The sequence below is a fragment of the Geotrypetes seraphini genome, chromosome 15 (assembly GCF_902459505.1).
Source record: "Geotrypetes seraphini chromosome 15, aGeoSer1.1, whole genome shotgun sequence".
Lineage (NCBI taxonomy): Eukaryota > Metazoa > Chordata > Amphibia > Gymnophiona > Dermophiidae > Geotrypetes > Geotrypetes seraphini.
The window spans coordinates 17,241,426-17,257,231 of record NC_047098.1 but is presented as its reverse complement, the minus strand read 5'-3'; the positions used below and the strand labels follow the sequence as shown (position 1 = coordinate 17,257,231).

Genomic DNA, 15,806 nt, shown 5'->3' with positions numbered 1-15,806 from the left:
TCATACTGCATTGGAACTAAATTTGAATGGGTGATACGCTTTGCTTATAAATATAGAAAAAAAAACCCAAAACTCATTTACCACCTAGTCCATCTTTGGTATTCAGATGTTAACAATCTGGAAACATAAACCAAAAATCAGCTTATTATGGGAATAGGCTCATCCGATAAATGATTTAATTATGAGGAAAAGATTTTAATCTAGAATTAACGCAGTGAAAGAGATAATATAATGGGAGAAGAATACATACTAAATCGTTTCTTAATTAGCAGATAATTACTTGAGCAGATCTGCAATCCTGTTTATTAGCAATATGCATAAGCAAAGAATTTTCAGTTCAGTTTTGGAAAATGTGTCTTTTTCCCCCTAATGTTCATTAAGGGATCTTTTTACTAAAGTGAAGTAAGGTTTTACACTGAGCACAACTTCAGAGCCTGATTCTGTTATAGATGCCGACATCGGCCGCCGCCTACGTCTGCCGATCATGTGTCAATCGCGCATTGGCGTCCAAGAGAGAATCACATCTACAGTCCTGCTTCAGAGGCCCGAAATGTACTTTTAGTTTGTGGTCCTGTATTTGCTATCTGTGTTCTGCATGTGTGACCAAGGCCTGGTGCTATGGTAGGAATGAATGTTGAGAAACATTCTTGACACTTTTCATTTCAACGAGACAAATGCATCTAGTAAATGGGCAGAAGTATAGAGAAACCAAGCCTTTGTGACATCACCAATGAGGCTGGCTCTTAGGCATTGGTGAAACGAGGCATTATGACATCACAATAAGAGTTCTCAGCCCAACCAAGAAGCGAATGATGTGGAGCCACAAAACTTACAAGCTATTCCACACTTTAATTTTTTGGTTAACCATTATGTATTATTAATAAGATTAAATTGTGTGTGTATATATGAAAAATGAATGGAAAAAAACCGGTATTACAATTACAGTCGTACTATTATGGGGCAGGGTCTGGGGGGTGGAGACTGGGTGGGGTCTGGAGCGGAGCTTGTGGGACCCCCCAAATAAAAAAAGTGTTTCACTGCCTATGCTTCATAACGTGCACAAATTTGGATGCACAATCCAAGTGGCATTGTGGAGGATGTGTTACGAATCTACACATAGAAACATGATGGTAGATAAAGGCCAATTGGCCCATCCAGTCTGCCCATCTACTATCTCCTCCTCTCCCTATTGGTTAAGGCTCTTTACATATGCATTGTGAGGTCATAGAACTTTATGGTTATAGAAACATGATGGCAGATAAAGGCCAAATGGCCCATCCTGTCTGCCCATCTACTATCTCCTCCTCTCCCTATTGGTTAAGGCTCTTTACATATGCATTGTGAGGTCATAGAACTTTATGGTTATTGAAAAATGATGGCAGATAAAGGTCAAATGGCCCATCCTATCTGCCCATCCGCAACGTCCATGATCTCCTCCTCTCCCTAAAAGATCCCAATTACCTGTCCCATGCTTTCTTGAATTCAGACACAGTCTTTGTCTCTACCACCTCTGTCGTGAAAGAATTCCATGCATCTACCACCCTTTCTATAAAAACAAAATATTTCCTTAGATTACTTCTGAGCCTATCACCCCTTAACTTCATCCTATGCCCTCTTATTCCGGTGTTTTCCTTCACTTGAAAAAGACTCACCTCCTGTACATTAATGACACAGAGATTTATAAATGTCTCTAACATATCCCCTCTGTTCCACCTTTCTTCCCAAGTATATATATTGAGGTCTCTAAGTCTTTCCCCATATGCTTTATGACAAAGACCACAAACCAGTTTGTAGCAGCCCTCTGGACCGACTATCCTATTTATATTTTTTGAAGGTGTGACCTTCAGAATTGTATATAGTAATCTAACTTGAATTTTTTAAAAAGTTAATGTCCATAACCAGTATATTAGGTATATTTTACACCACTGTTTTGAAAGGTCCAAATTCTACTGCTGCTCCTTGTGACCTTGGGCAAGTCACTTAACCCTCATTGCCTCAGGTATGAGGGTTAAGTGACTTGCCCAAGGTCACAAGGAGCAGCAGTAGAATTAGGACCTGGCTTTGCTGTCTGTCAGACTGATGCGCCAACCATTAAGCTACTCTCCTAAATTACATTGTAACCTTTAGGGACAGGGAAATACCTAGTGTAACTGAATATAATTCACCTTGAGCTATTACTGATAAAAGGTCTGAGCTAAATCCAATTATATATAATCACATATATATATATAATCACATAATTTATGTGGATATTATGTATTTGAAAATTGGATTGTTTCATGTGTGCTTAGAAGGTAGAAGATCAATTTGCAGATAGGCGGAATACTGAAAAGTTACCCAATAAAGGATTTACTTTCTACAGGCTCAAACTCATATTTCAATTATGTTACAGCATCAAGATAACTTTGAAGAAATAGTCTTTTGACAAAAAAATAATAGAAGATAAAGATTAGTAGAAAGAGTGTCTTTCCCTGATAACTTTGTCTCAACCATATAAGGATATCTGATGGCAATAGCTTGGCTGTTCATGCTTTCTAATATAATTATCTGTGCCTGGGCTTTGTCTGACAAAATTTGGTTCATTTGGGGTCATGAAGATCCAGTCTTTTTAACTATGAACTGTAAAAACTTAGCATCCTCTGGTAGGAGACTTAGGAAATTATTAAGAAAGGGATGAACCTTCTTAGAGCAGCCGGAGCGTTATAGTTGCATATGGCTGTCGTAAAGGTCGTCAGAGATGACCTTTACGGCATCCACAGGCAGCTTCAATGCTCCAGCTGCTCTAAGAAGGTAATTTAGACTTGCGGCCACAGGGCAGGGAGGTTTGTCGGACCGGGCCTATTGTCGGTCGGATGGGCGGGCGGGGGGGGGGGGGGAAGCGCCACAAAGGTAAGGGGCAGGGAGGGAGAAAGGGAGCTGTTTCAACACCATTCAACGCTAAATTTTCCGGACTTGGCCGGCTGTGCACCCGGGGCGGACCGTTCCCCTCCCCCACCCGTCCCCCCCTTAGTACGCCACTGGCAGTGAGCATACTGTTGGATTCTATATAGGTCACCAAAATTTGGGCATGGATCCCATATCCACGTGCAAATTAATTTGTTAATGAGCTGTTAACAGTCAATAAGGTGTTACTTGTAGGGGTACCAGATGTCCAGATTTACCGGGACATGCCCTCTTGTTATAGGACATATCTGGGTGTCAGGATGGCTTTTCAAAACCCAGCACTTTGTCCGGGTTTAGAGAAGCTTCCACCTTGGGACCACGTCAACAGGACATCTGCTCATTCATGGACGCAACCAGGTGATGTCACACACATGTGCGCTTTTGTGTGACACCATTGCGTTGCGTCCATGAATGCGCAGGTATCCTCTCAACACGGTCCCAAGGACAAGAACAGGTTGAGGGGCGAGGCTGGGGCAGAATGGGGCGTGACTTGGGTGTAAAGGAGCTGGGCAGGCCTGAGGGCAGGGTTATGGGTCTGGATTTTACAGGATTAAAACCTGGCAACCCTAGTTACTTGGCACTCGGTTGGGTTTAAGAGTGCAAGAAGGGAGGGAGATGAAGTCTATCAGAACATCCCAAATGTGGGTAAATGGAATCACAAAACATATGTTTGGGATCACTGTCTGGGTGGACTCTCCATAGACGCATCATTATTCTGCACCTTCAGGTGGGAGAAGGATTCAAACCATTTTATTTGGCTGCAATCATGAGGTCATGGTCACCAAAAGATTGATAAGTACTGAGGTAGATGCAGGTTGGCACTGAGGGAAGATATGAATTCAGGGAGCCTTGGAAGGAACTGGAAGCACTTGGAGAAGAGTGGAACAAGTCTACTGCCTGAGATGCAGACCAACAACAGATTACTGGCAATTTCATGGCCAATTTAAAGTTTTGAGTCAAAAATAACAGGGAGTGAGGAAAATACTCTCAAAAATATACAGAAGTGAGAGGTCAAAGTCAATGACAAAAATATAACTAGAAACAAGACTTCTCAATATATAAATCAAATAATATAAATGTTGAAAATATAATGCAATTTTTCACATACACTCAGATTTGTGTAATCCGACCATGCTCTACTGATTAATAACTTTGTTCTCAATGGCAATGAGAGGAGAAAACAACCCCTCCACTTAGCTTTAAGATGAATTAGCAGGTCCCAGGAGAAATATTAGACTTCAAATGCCAGAGAAATGGGTGCTTGGATGAATCGGACGACAACTTGCGTTCATAAGTTGAAACGATCTCTTCAATTAGAAGAGATCATTTCAATTTATGAACACCCATTTCTCTGGCACTTGAAGTCTAATATTTCTCCTGGGACCTGCTAATTCATCTTAAAGCTAAGTGGAGGGGTTGTTTTCTCCTCTCATTGCCATTGAGAACAAAGTTATTAATCAGTAGAGCTTGTAGCCTCACTTACTATCTTTCACATCAAAGTCATACACGGTGATGGGACGGTGGGTTCGACTATAGGAGCTACGGCTCTTGGTCGGATTACACAAATCTGAGTGTATGTGAAAAATTCCAATTTAAAGTTTTGCCAGTTGCTAGCATTGCTTAATTGAAATTGCTGTTTGGAAACCCATTCAAGGCCCCACGTTTCCTACGTCTGTCAGGAGTTTATAATCTCTTGCAGGAAACTTGTAGGTCTGCAGACTCCTTCATGACTTTGGGTTCAAGTAGGGTTACCAGACTTCCTCTATTAAAAAAGAGGACAACTGGTCCTGCTCCATTCCACCTCCAGCTCTGTCTCATTCTGCCCCTGCCCCGCCCCCATACGAATCTCCCTGAGATCGGGAGCGCATCTGGAGAGCATCTGCACAAGCGATAACATCACGTGCATGCATTCATGCGTGTGATATTATCGCAACAACGTCTGCACATGCACAGCCACCCTCTAGATGTGGACCTGAGATCGAGGACTTCCAAAACCTGGACAAACTGATGGGTTTTGGAAATCCCTCCGGGCACCTGGACGGTCCTCTAAAAAGAGAATGTGACCAGGTTTCCCCAGACGTCTGGTAACCCTAGGTTCAAGCTGTGCACTTAATTTGCCTATGCATTAATCTTGTCCTGGATTTATCTATCTTCCTTTGGGTCTATGCAAAGCCTATACCTTTTGCTGGTTAAGGAGCAGATACAGAAAGCTCCTTCCACACAGAGCCTTGACATTTCCAGGGTTTTCTTTTAGGATGGCATTAAAGTCAAACAGAGCTGTTTTCTTTTGCCCAAGGTGGCCATAACATTGAGCTCTGGCAAGGAGTGAGTCTTCAGCATGCCCGCCTGAAACACAAAAGACAGACATCAAACTAGGAGCCTTCTATGGCCAGCACAAAAGACATCGTTCACACTACATATACCTTAACAATAATATCAACAGTGGTCATCTTTTAAGTACCCATCACAGGGGATCTCAACCCAGTCTTGGGGTCCCACCACCGGTAATGACCTTTTCTGTAGAATTCCATTTGCTACTGCTCTTTGTTACCCACTCAACCAGTTTTTATCTCAATCGATCAAGTATATGAATTGGCGGTCTGTGCAGAGCCTTTGCTAAAACTGAAGAACACCACACGTACCACTCTCCCCGATCCAACAGGCAAGTCAGCAGATAAACTCAAAGTAAGTGGAGGGCCACAGCATATATGCATCCCGAGGAGCTTCCACGTCCCCACCCGCTCCAGTGCAGACTTCCTGTTATGGGTGGACAGGGATGGGGGGTAACCTTCAACATGTGCATGTGCTGCCCTACGCTTCCATGATATTTAGCCGCCAGCTTGCTTCTGCTGCTCTGTCTACCACGGCACTGGCACGGCGACAAGGGATAGGGAGGAAAAAGGAGAGATGCTGGGCCACCAGGTAGAGGGAAACATGAGATGTTGGACCATGGGAGAGATGCCGATCTGCTGGGGAGGAAGAAAAAGAGAAGGGGGGTGCACTGCAGGTCACCGAAAGAGGTAGATAAGATTTGTCTGACAACTACCTCTAGTAAATAAACAAAAAAAAAAAACATCAAACAAACATATTTTCTTGGATCTTGTAATCCAGTGGATTCTAGAAACTGAACTAATCTCTGTTTTAGCAGCAATTTCATTAATTTACTCACTATTGAGGCCAGGCTAACAAACCAATAGGGCTAGATTCACTAAACTCTTTTTTGGGGGAGGGGGGGCGATCCGTGGCCGAGTCTTGCTAGGCGACCGATTTACTAAAGAGTCCCCATGCAAATGATCTGATTGGACACACGCCCACAAGCGATCCCACGGATCGCTGCAGAGCAATCCAGACGCATGCGCAGACCATCCTCTCAGCTCGAGGTGGGGGTGGGATGCTGTTTCAATGGAAAAGCGGAGACTTAGAGGAAACATGATAGAAACCTTCAAGATCCTGAAGGGTATAGAAAGGGTAGACAGGGACAGATTTTTCAGATTATGGGGAACCACAAGTACAAGGGGGCACTCGGAGAAATTAAAAGGGGACAGGTTTAGAACAAATGCCAGAAAGTTCTTTTTCACCCAGAGGGTGGTGGATACATGGAATGTGCTTCCGGAGGCTGAGATAGGCCGGAGCACGTTACAAGGCTTCAAAGAAGGTTTGGATAAGTTCCTAGAGGATAAAGGAATTGAGGGGTACAGATAGGAGTAGAGGTAGGTTTAGGGATAGTCTGGGACCACTGCTCAGGCAATGGGCCTGATTGGCCGCCGCGGGAGCGGACCGCTGGGCGAGATGGACCTCTGGTCTGCCTCAGCAGAGGCAACTTCTTATGTTCTTATGGTCTAATATTATGTTTTCAATGGCTAAGGTCAGAAAGGTGCTTTGGAGTCCTGCAGAGCCTGCCTGACCCTCACTATTGAAAATGTGATAGTGAAACAGCACCCCCCCCCCCCCCCCCCCCCCCCCCCCACTGGCAGGATTGTAGGCGGAGGACTTCCGCAGAGCTCAAAGAACAGTAGAAAACACATTTTCATAGACTTTAGCAGAGGCACTTTCAATATAATTCCACTAACTACATTTTCCCAGGAATAGCTATTTTAAATACTCAGAACTTGGCATAGGCCAATATAACTGCCATGCCGTCACGGATATTGTTCAGAGACACTGGGTAAGCCAGATGCCTGCAAAGATGCTCCTCCAAGGACACACGTTTTAGCAATCGTGTTAGGTAATGAACCTTGTCAGCATGATTTTTTTTTTCTAAACTGGTTCTTAAAGGGTATTATGAATGCAGTCTTCTCACTTGGGAACAGTGACCTTCCTTCAAAAAACATAACACGCACCTTGTTTTTCTTCCAGCAACCATCTGCTACTGCAGGTGGACTACTGATAAGCCAAAATGTAATGCCTGCCAAACTAAAACATCTCCAAGCCATTAACATTTTTCTTTATATCTCCTCCGTTTTCATAAAAGCAAGCCCAGAGCCACCGTCGTGACATTTTGCTCTTATAGAAAGCCTCCTTACCATGAGAATGCAACTCAACTTTGCAGTGTCAAAGACATTCCAAATCAGTTTAAGTCCATGCCTTGCTGTTTTATTGTTGGAAAAAATATGTGATAACGCATCACTTGGGATACAGCTGGCACCTGCCTGTTTTATAAACTTGTTTTACCAGGGATAGAACCTGAGTTTCCCCGATATATTCGCACAGGGTATGCATAAAATACCATGTCACATTAAAAAAGGTCATTAATGCAGGCAGTTGATAGAGGGAATTATAAGTCAGACCCCTTCCACCTCCCCCACATACCCCTGATCATGTCTGAACTCACCCATTCCCCTGATCACAAGTCTAGCCTACCACCAAGACCCTCCCATATCACACCAGGCCCTCCCACCTGTCCTTCTGTCTCTTCTGCCCCTCTCCATCCACCTCTGGGACCTCTGGGTGTTAGAAGTTAAAATAAAAGTTCCATTAAAAAGTTTTAGGACAGAGTATGGGGGGGTCCATTCATAAGCTTGTCCTTGTTTTAAAAGTTCTGTTGCACATGCACCAACTTGGTTTAGTTGTAAGTAAATCACACGTCAAAGTCTGACTTTCTTCTGGTTGTCTAGGGGCTATCTCCCTTTGGAAATCCAAGGAAACATGGATTCCCTCTCCTTTACATCCATCCTTAACTATGGTGTGTTTCTGTAACCAGCTTTACAGGTGCCACAAATAAAAAAAATCTCTCTCCGACCCCATCAATGGAAATTGCTTAAATTCCTACGTCAACCCTTTTCTCTACAGCTTAACGTAACAGTTTCTCATATGAGGAAAGACTAAAACGGTTAGGTCTCTTCAGCTTGAAAAAGAGACGGCTGAGGAGAGATATGATTGAAGTCTACAAAATCCTGAGTGGAGTAGGGGACTATCGATGAAGTTACAGGGAAATACTTTTAAAACCAATAGGAGGAAAATGTTTTTCACTCAGAGAATAGTTAAGCTCTGGAACACGTTGCCAGAGATTATGGTAAGAGTGGATAGCGTATCTAGTTTTAAGAAAGGTTTGGACAATTTCCTGGAGGAAAAGTCCATACATGGGGAAGCCACTGCTTACCCTGTATCAGTAGCATGGAATATTGCTACTCCTTGGGTTTTGGCCAGGTACTAGTAACCTGGATTGGCCACCGTGAGAATGGGCTACTGGGCTTGATGGACCATTGGTTTGACCCCGTAAGGCTAGTCTTATGTTCATAACATTCCATCTCTAATCCCCCTCTAAAATCTTGTCCAGCATTTGTAAATTATCTGGTTGTATGACCATGACTACTTCTTGTGGTAACGCGACCATTTATTTTTTTTTCCTCAAAACGGGACATCTACTAGTTTTCTGATGTCAGAGAGGAAGTTCTGGGCCAGCCAGACAGCAATTGGTTGGCCCGGAACTTCCTCCCTTACATCAGAATTGATGTCGGAGAGAAGGCTTGTGCAGTTGCTGCATGACTCGTGTTGCCTTTGTTTTGGGCATCCCTGCGCTAGGGAGAACACTGCAGTAGGTTGCTCAAAACAGGACATTTCAGCATCTCGAAGCTGTGTTTTGGGACAACGGGACAAGTTAATTAAAAATGGGACAGTCCCGTTCAAAACGGGACATATGGTCACATTATCTTTTGGCCATCTATGTCTGGCCATTCCACATTTCTTGTCTCATCGATGTTTTTTGGTTAAAATACTTTCGATTGGGTCCAACTACCATATAGTAAAAGGGAGAAAAGGGCTTTGAATGTATTCCTTCTTCAGCTGATGTCTTCAGAGAATTCACTAACAAACTGAAACAATGGTCAGATATGGGTGGAATTGCACTCAATTTGAGTGGCTAACCTTCAGGTGGAATGTACCAGGTCACCTGAAAACCTGATTGAGATGGCATTCCCCAAACTGGGAGCTGAAGTCCTGTCAGAATGCCTTCTTGAGACAAAATCTCCATCTTTGAAGGATCAAAAGTTGAAGAGAACTGTCATCATAAGCAAGTGACGCGGTAAGCCTTGGCTGTCCTTGCTGCAGAGCCAAGGGCTACACTTGAGACTGTAAACGCACGCAGTATTTTGGATACTTTCAAGCCTTTCTACTCTTTGTGGTTTTGACAGAACGGACCCCAGAAGAAGGTTGTTTCATACTGAAACACAGACCGTGTCGGGTTCATACCACAGATCTGATACTGTGCATTATTTGGACTAGTCAAGTTTACGTACATGCCGCTTTATTTCTTGAAGACTTTTCACAATAGACTGTTTGTCAAGGTCATTGCCTCCACAGCTTTGTTTTATCTTTGACTGTTTTATAACCTGCGTGTACAACAGTGTGAGCAAAAAAAAAAAAAAAAAAGACCAGTGTTCCACAGACAAAACTGGAAACAATGACACAAAGAAGAACACAAGTCTATGGATGTCCAGGAAAAAAAACAAACCTGATTTATTCAAATAGTCAATTTGAAGCAGTCTCAGGATTAATTAGGAACAGAATGTGTCGCTCATGGTACATTGTCACAAAAGTGAGACTCGGACCCGACACGGTCCGTGTTTCGGCTAATGATCAGCCTTCCTCAGGGGTTCCAAATTTATTGACACAAAAAGTGGGTACCTAAAAAAGTGGGTACCTAATGCCTCAGATGAACTATGACAAATGTCCGGAGCTAGCCTTCCAAAATGAAAGTGAAACCAAAACTGTAAGCTTACTATCAAATTGCATGTGCAAGACTATGAAAATAGGGGGTACATATATTGCCTTTGCCCTTTCTCTGTGGTTTGCTGCTATCATCACTCTTTGTTTACAGATTATCTCAGGGAAGACATCAAGACCTTTATTTTCCATTTGTAGTGTGCCGTAAAAGAGTGCACAGTGGTTATTCTGGAATCAGCAAGCTGGCACCACATTTCTGTGCTGAGTGAAATCCTTCAGACTTTGCCCTCTAAAGCTGCCTTAGGAGGGCAGGTACCAGCCCCAAAGGTGCCAGCTCCATAGTACTTGAGTACCCCTAATACTGAGCAAATGCCTTTACTTGACCAAGTAGAGGTAATCAGTGATGGGTTTAGTGCCCCTAATCATTCTGACACATTGGCTCCTATGCTATCCGGCTTCCTTCCTTCCCCCCACACTTTATGGGAATTTGGAATTCTAACTTCTGTAGACAGGTACCTGATGTGATGATGGCGAGTGAGAGGTAAGCCACAGCCTCCTTGACGTAGGTGTCTCCTTGCTTGCTCTTTAGGATGGCCATCGCTCTGGAGTGACAGTGGCTTTGCATCAGCTTTCGATCTGCTTCTCGGAAGATGTCCATGATTGGCAAGAGGCAGGAAGTGTCCCCAATCTGAATGACCTTTTTAATGAGCTAATGAGAAGAAACAGGGAATAAAAGAAGATTTTACTCTGTAAGAACCTGGCTTAGAGAAACAGAAATAAATCCAGGAGAATATGCACCAAACACATATGTAAATGGATAGAACAGCTGCATATTTGTGTATATATGTATATGGGCATATATGACAAAAACGGAATTAGTGCACTAAATGCTAAGAAGGCCATAGGTATTAAATGAGATTCTTGGCATTTAGGCTTTGATTCTATAAAAGACACCTAGAATTAGGCGCATAGATTGGCGTACATAACCTAACTTAATTTTCTAATTGATTTAATCGCCGATAATTGAAAGTGCCATTAAAAACCAATTAAAAATTATTTTAAAAAATCAATTAGCCAGTAGGCACCAAACTCGGTAGGCGCCTACCACTATACCGAGGTGCCTACTGGCAAGTAGGCTTTGTTAGGGGCAGATTTAGAGCGGAGTTTGGGCGTGGATTGACTTAGACACACTCATTTAAGCCAAGAAAACCCTGACCTAAATGGCAGTGTGCCTAAGGATTCAATGCCTACCGGCGCCAAAGAATGCCTAGACGCCTCTAGGCATGATTCTATAAATGACGCCTAGGGGGTGATTGACAACTGCACCAAACGGCACCTAGGAGTTTGACGCAGTTTATAGAATCAGGCTTTTAGTGCACACTAAACACTAAATTCTAAGTGTCACTGCACATGGAACTAACTGTTTCATAATGGCCGGGCTCTAATTTAGACACATCCGTTAGGATAGATAGTACAGCTTTAATCCCTTACCCAACTTTGATATTTGATCATAAAACCAATCCACTTGCTCATTTCTTGTACATTAATTCTCGTTACAACATTGCCGTGTTGAACAACACTGTCATTGAAACCAAGAAGTTATCTCCAGTTGTCATGGTGATATGATTTCCAAGAAGCTGCTTCCATCTGTTGTCAAGTTCTAGACTACTGTTCAGGTGTAGCTGGGCTCCAACAGACGTTCTTGCAGGCTGGGCTTTCTGTTTGCTGCTATGACGACGTGATTGACAGTGAAAGGGTCTACCCACATTTGTTGATTTGTTACAAGGAATCTGTGACTGCCAGAATATTCAGAATGAGGTTCAGACTCGTAGAGAATGACACGGGGGGACAAATTTGTCCCTGTGGGATCGATCTCTATTGTCGTCCCATCCCTACGAGTTCTGTCCCTGTCCTATCCCTGCAAGCGCTATCCTCATCTGCGCAAGCCTCGAACACTTTTAAAATCATAAGTGTTTGAGGCGTATGCAGATGAAGACAGAGCTTGCAAGGATGGGGCGGGGACGGGGATGGAGCTAGATCCCGTGGGGGATGGGGACAAATTCGTCCTCATGTCATTCAGTAACTGACCTCTATAACAGCCAAACATCTCAATATGGATAAAACTGGATCAAATGTATGGCGAGGTTGACAACTGTTGATGCCATGTATCAGTAGCAAATTAGGCGCAGGTCCAGGAAGTGATGTCAAAAGAGCTGACACAGGTGCGATTGCAGGTTGGGGGTTGCTGCTCGTGCCCGGAACGTTACAGAGGTACGGGGGAAGGGAAGCAGCGCATGCATGCGGCAGGGTTGGGCGGGGAAAGAGCGAGGGCAGAGAGGAGGTCGGGTGCTGAGCCACGATCAAAACGGCACCCTTGATGGACTGTCCACTGCTTGTAGAATCATGCCTAAGTGGGCTGAGGCACCATACATTAGGCCAGGTTTTATCTCGCATGCTTAGCAACGCCTACGTTTGCCACGCCTATTCTCCGCCCCTAACTGCGCCTACTTCACTCAATGGCAGTCTCACTTGATTACTTTTTAAACTGTTGAACGTTGCAGAGTGGATGACTTAGCTTCATGTAAAGGGTCAACGTTCCAATGTATTTGGGAACCGTTTCGGTGCTAGTTGACCTCAGTAGCATGTAGTCGTGTTTTAAATTTCTAATGCTTTAATTTTTTATTTTTTTTTTCAGTACTTAATATTCAGCTGCCCCTTTTGGAGGCTGAGATTGCCTAGGGTAATCGGATTGTCCTTCAGGAAAAATCCAGACCCATGGCCACACCCCCAGGACTACCAGTTCGCCTCTGTACTACCCCCAGGTACGTTAGATAGATTGTGAGCCCACCGGGACAGAGAGGGAAAAATGCTTGAGTACCTGATTGTAAAAACTGCTTAGATAACCTTGATAGGCGGTATATAAAATCCTAATAAACTTAAACTTAACTTAAACTTAACTTAACTAGCCCCATCCCCAGACGGCATCCGCGCATGCGCAGATGCCTCTTCCCAGTGCAATAATGTCGAGAAGCTTTTCAAAACCCAAATGCCGGGTTTTGAAAAGCCATCCGGACCCCCGGACATGTCCTCCTTTTGAAGACATGTCTGAGGAAATCCAGACATATGGTAACCCTATGACTGCCTTCTACTTGTGGTAGTGGGGGAGGGGAGGGAGTTACTACATAATTGAGCATTGCAAACATCTTCTGATTCTGTTTCTTTGCAGTTTGGTTCAATAAACATATTTTGAACAAAAAAGTTACCCTCTATACATGGTTTTTGAAATAGTCCCTTAATGTCCTTGTCTTCAAACTAAAACTGTGAAGTTTCTGGGAAAGGAATCCCGTGGCCATTCAGATTACTTCGCACCATAGGCGTCAGAATGGGGAAGGCCATAGGGAATAAATACTCAAGGATTAGGGCCCGAATATATCCCTTATTCACTCAAAAACACGGACAAACGATACACACACCCAGCAACACTACAAGGCCTTGCTTACAACCCACAACATTCACACTCCCCAAAGAGAAAGGGGAAAAAAAGGAAAAAGAAAAGAAGTGGAGAAAAAGGCCTCAGTTCAGCTTCATCTGGCCAAAAAAACTCCACTCCTACAAAAGCTGTTTATGTGTAAATGCTGAAAAATAGTCCAAGAAAACAGGGCAACTAAAGTAGCCTGCCAGGTGGTATCAAACGGCACGCCTGATACAGATGAAAGTCAGTGGGTGAATGTAACAAAAGGCAGTATAGTCCAGCTCATAACATCCACAGCAAAAGCAAGAAAAAATAACTTAGCTGCTAATGGCCTCTAAATCCAGGCCAAGCAGTCCTTACACCCAACGGGGAACCCTCCGTTTCGCATCAAATCGCTGCGTCAGGGGTGTTCATATCATTGCTTCACATCCAGATATTCCAGACCCACCATTCTCCTCAAACATCCTCACCACTTCATCAATCAAAACTGGCGCAGAGAGACTCTTCACCCCGGCTCTTAAAAAGGCCAAAAGTTCCGCCCATGGCCTCCCCTCAAATTGACCTTCAAAAGAGTCAATTAGGGCTCTACTCCCCCACCTACCTCCTCCCAGTCGCTGTAATTTTAAATCTTTGGGCAGCCGCCGGACAGCGTTGCTGTAGAATGAAGACTTCCGAGGCAGGCTGCTCTTTGGACGCTGCACAGCGGCTGCTAGGAGATTTAAAATCACAGTGACCGGGGAAGGTAGATGGAGAGAGAGGATCCTGCTGGGGCTAGGGTGGAGCCTTCGCCCCCTCCCCCCAATCAAAAAAGCGTTCCGCTATTTATGTTTTGCAAATCACGAATTCTGTGGACATCATACTCCCTCGATGCATTTTTTTGCCACTTCAGCTTGTCTGCGGTGTTCTTTGCTCACACGTTTAAAGACAATAGACTGTTTTCAGTCCAATTCTTTATATGTGAGTTTGCAAACCATTGGACCCCTGAGGAAGGCGTGTTCGCCGAAACACGGACCGTGTAGGGTCCGGTTGGATTTTTATCACTGTATTTTTTATCATTGTACTTTTTTAAATTGAATTTTCATGTTTTTATATGGCAGTGTATAATAAATTATCTCCAGAACATCTGTATCCACAGTTTTTGTTTTTGTTTTCATCAGTGGATTGTTTTCACTTGGATCATGGGATCTAGATGAGCCATTTGGCGTTTATCTGCCATCATGTTTCTATAACCATAAAGCCCTATGACCTCACAATGCAGGTGTAAAGAGCCTTAGCCTATAGGAAGAGGAGATGCAAATGTTAAGAGACTTAGCCAATAAGGAGAGAGATAATGGTTACTGCAGATGGGCATTTTTTTTGCTACTTCAGCTTGTCTGCAGTGTTCTTTGCTCACAGGTTTAAAGACAATAGACTGTTTTCAGTCCAATTCTTTATATGTGAGTTTGCAAATCATTGGACCCCTGAGGAAGGCGTGTTCGCCAAAACACGGACCGTGTAGGGTCCGGTTGGATTTTTATCACTGTATTTTTATATCATTGTACTTTTTTAAATTGAATTTTCATGATTTTATATGTCAGTGTATAATAAAATATCTCCAGAACATCTGTATCCACAGTTTTATGTTTTTGTTTTCATCGGTGGATTATTTTCACTATGGATTTTTGGGTTTCCCCATTTTTCTTTGTTGTCCTAATCTTATACCGCAGCATTACTTATCATCTCCTGCCTACAGCACAAAACATTTTGCAATGGCTAAAGAATGCTCACCTTTTCCCTGGGTAGCAGCAAAGCTACTTGTTCTGTTCTTAGGCAACAAAATACATTCTTGAAACTTAACAGTACCCTCTGCTGGCAAAATGAGAAACTACACTATTTAGTCAAGGAAAATTGAAGGACTTTGTTTACTAAGCTTCATTATGGCAATTACATGTTATTTGCCAATAATAGTGCATCTTAGCACAGGAGTTTTGAAAGCAATGCATGTTATATAGTAAGGGGCTGTGATGCATGTAAAGCAGCTCATTATTATGCTAAATGAATAGCACTACTTGCATTACACCTCACAAGTTGTTTTATTCAAAGAAAGTTAACCCCCCTCATGATGTGGTGGTAATTTTCTCCTCAGAACACTTGCCCGGTGTGAGACAATGCTGTTCGGAAGTTTAAGGGTTCAGAGCAGTGAGAAAATATGGCAGAGCTTTGGCATCTTTTTTTTCCTGCCTTCCCAAAA

The 15,806-nt window shown here is 43.3% G+C and overlaps 1 protein-coding gene across 2 annotated transcripts in view; it reads right to left on the bottom strand.

Moving 5' to 3' along the window:
* TTC34 (tetratricopeptide repeat domain 34) overlaps nucleotides 1-15,806 on the bottom strand; it is a 56,700-nt gene that overhangs the window by 23,607 nt on the left and 17,287 nt on the right. For both annotated transcript variants that reach the window (XM_033921361.1, XM_033921362.1), the window contains exons 5-6: nucleotides 10,621-10,813; nucleotides 5,123-5,289 (exon numbers count right to left, since the gene is read on the bottom strand). In XM_033921361.1, coding sequence (XP_033777252.1) covers nucleotides 5,123-5,289; nucleotides 10,621-10,813 — 360 coding nt within the window. The remainder of the gene's footprint in view (nucleotides 1-5,122; nucleotides 5,290-10,620; nucleotides 10,814-15,806) is intronic.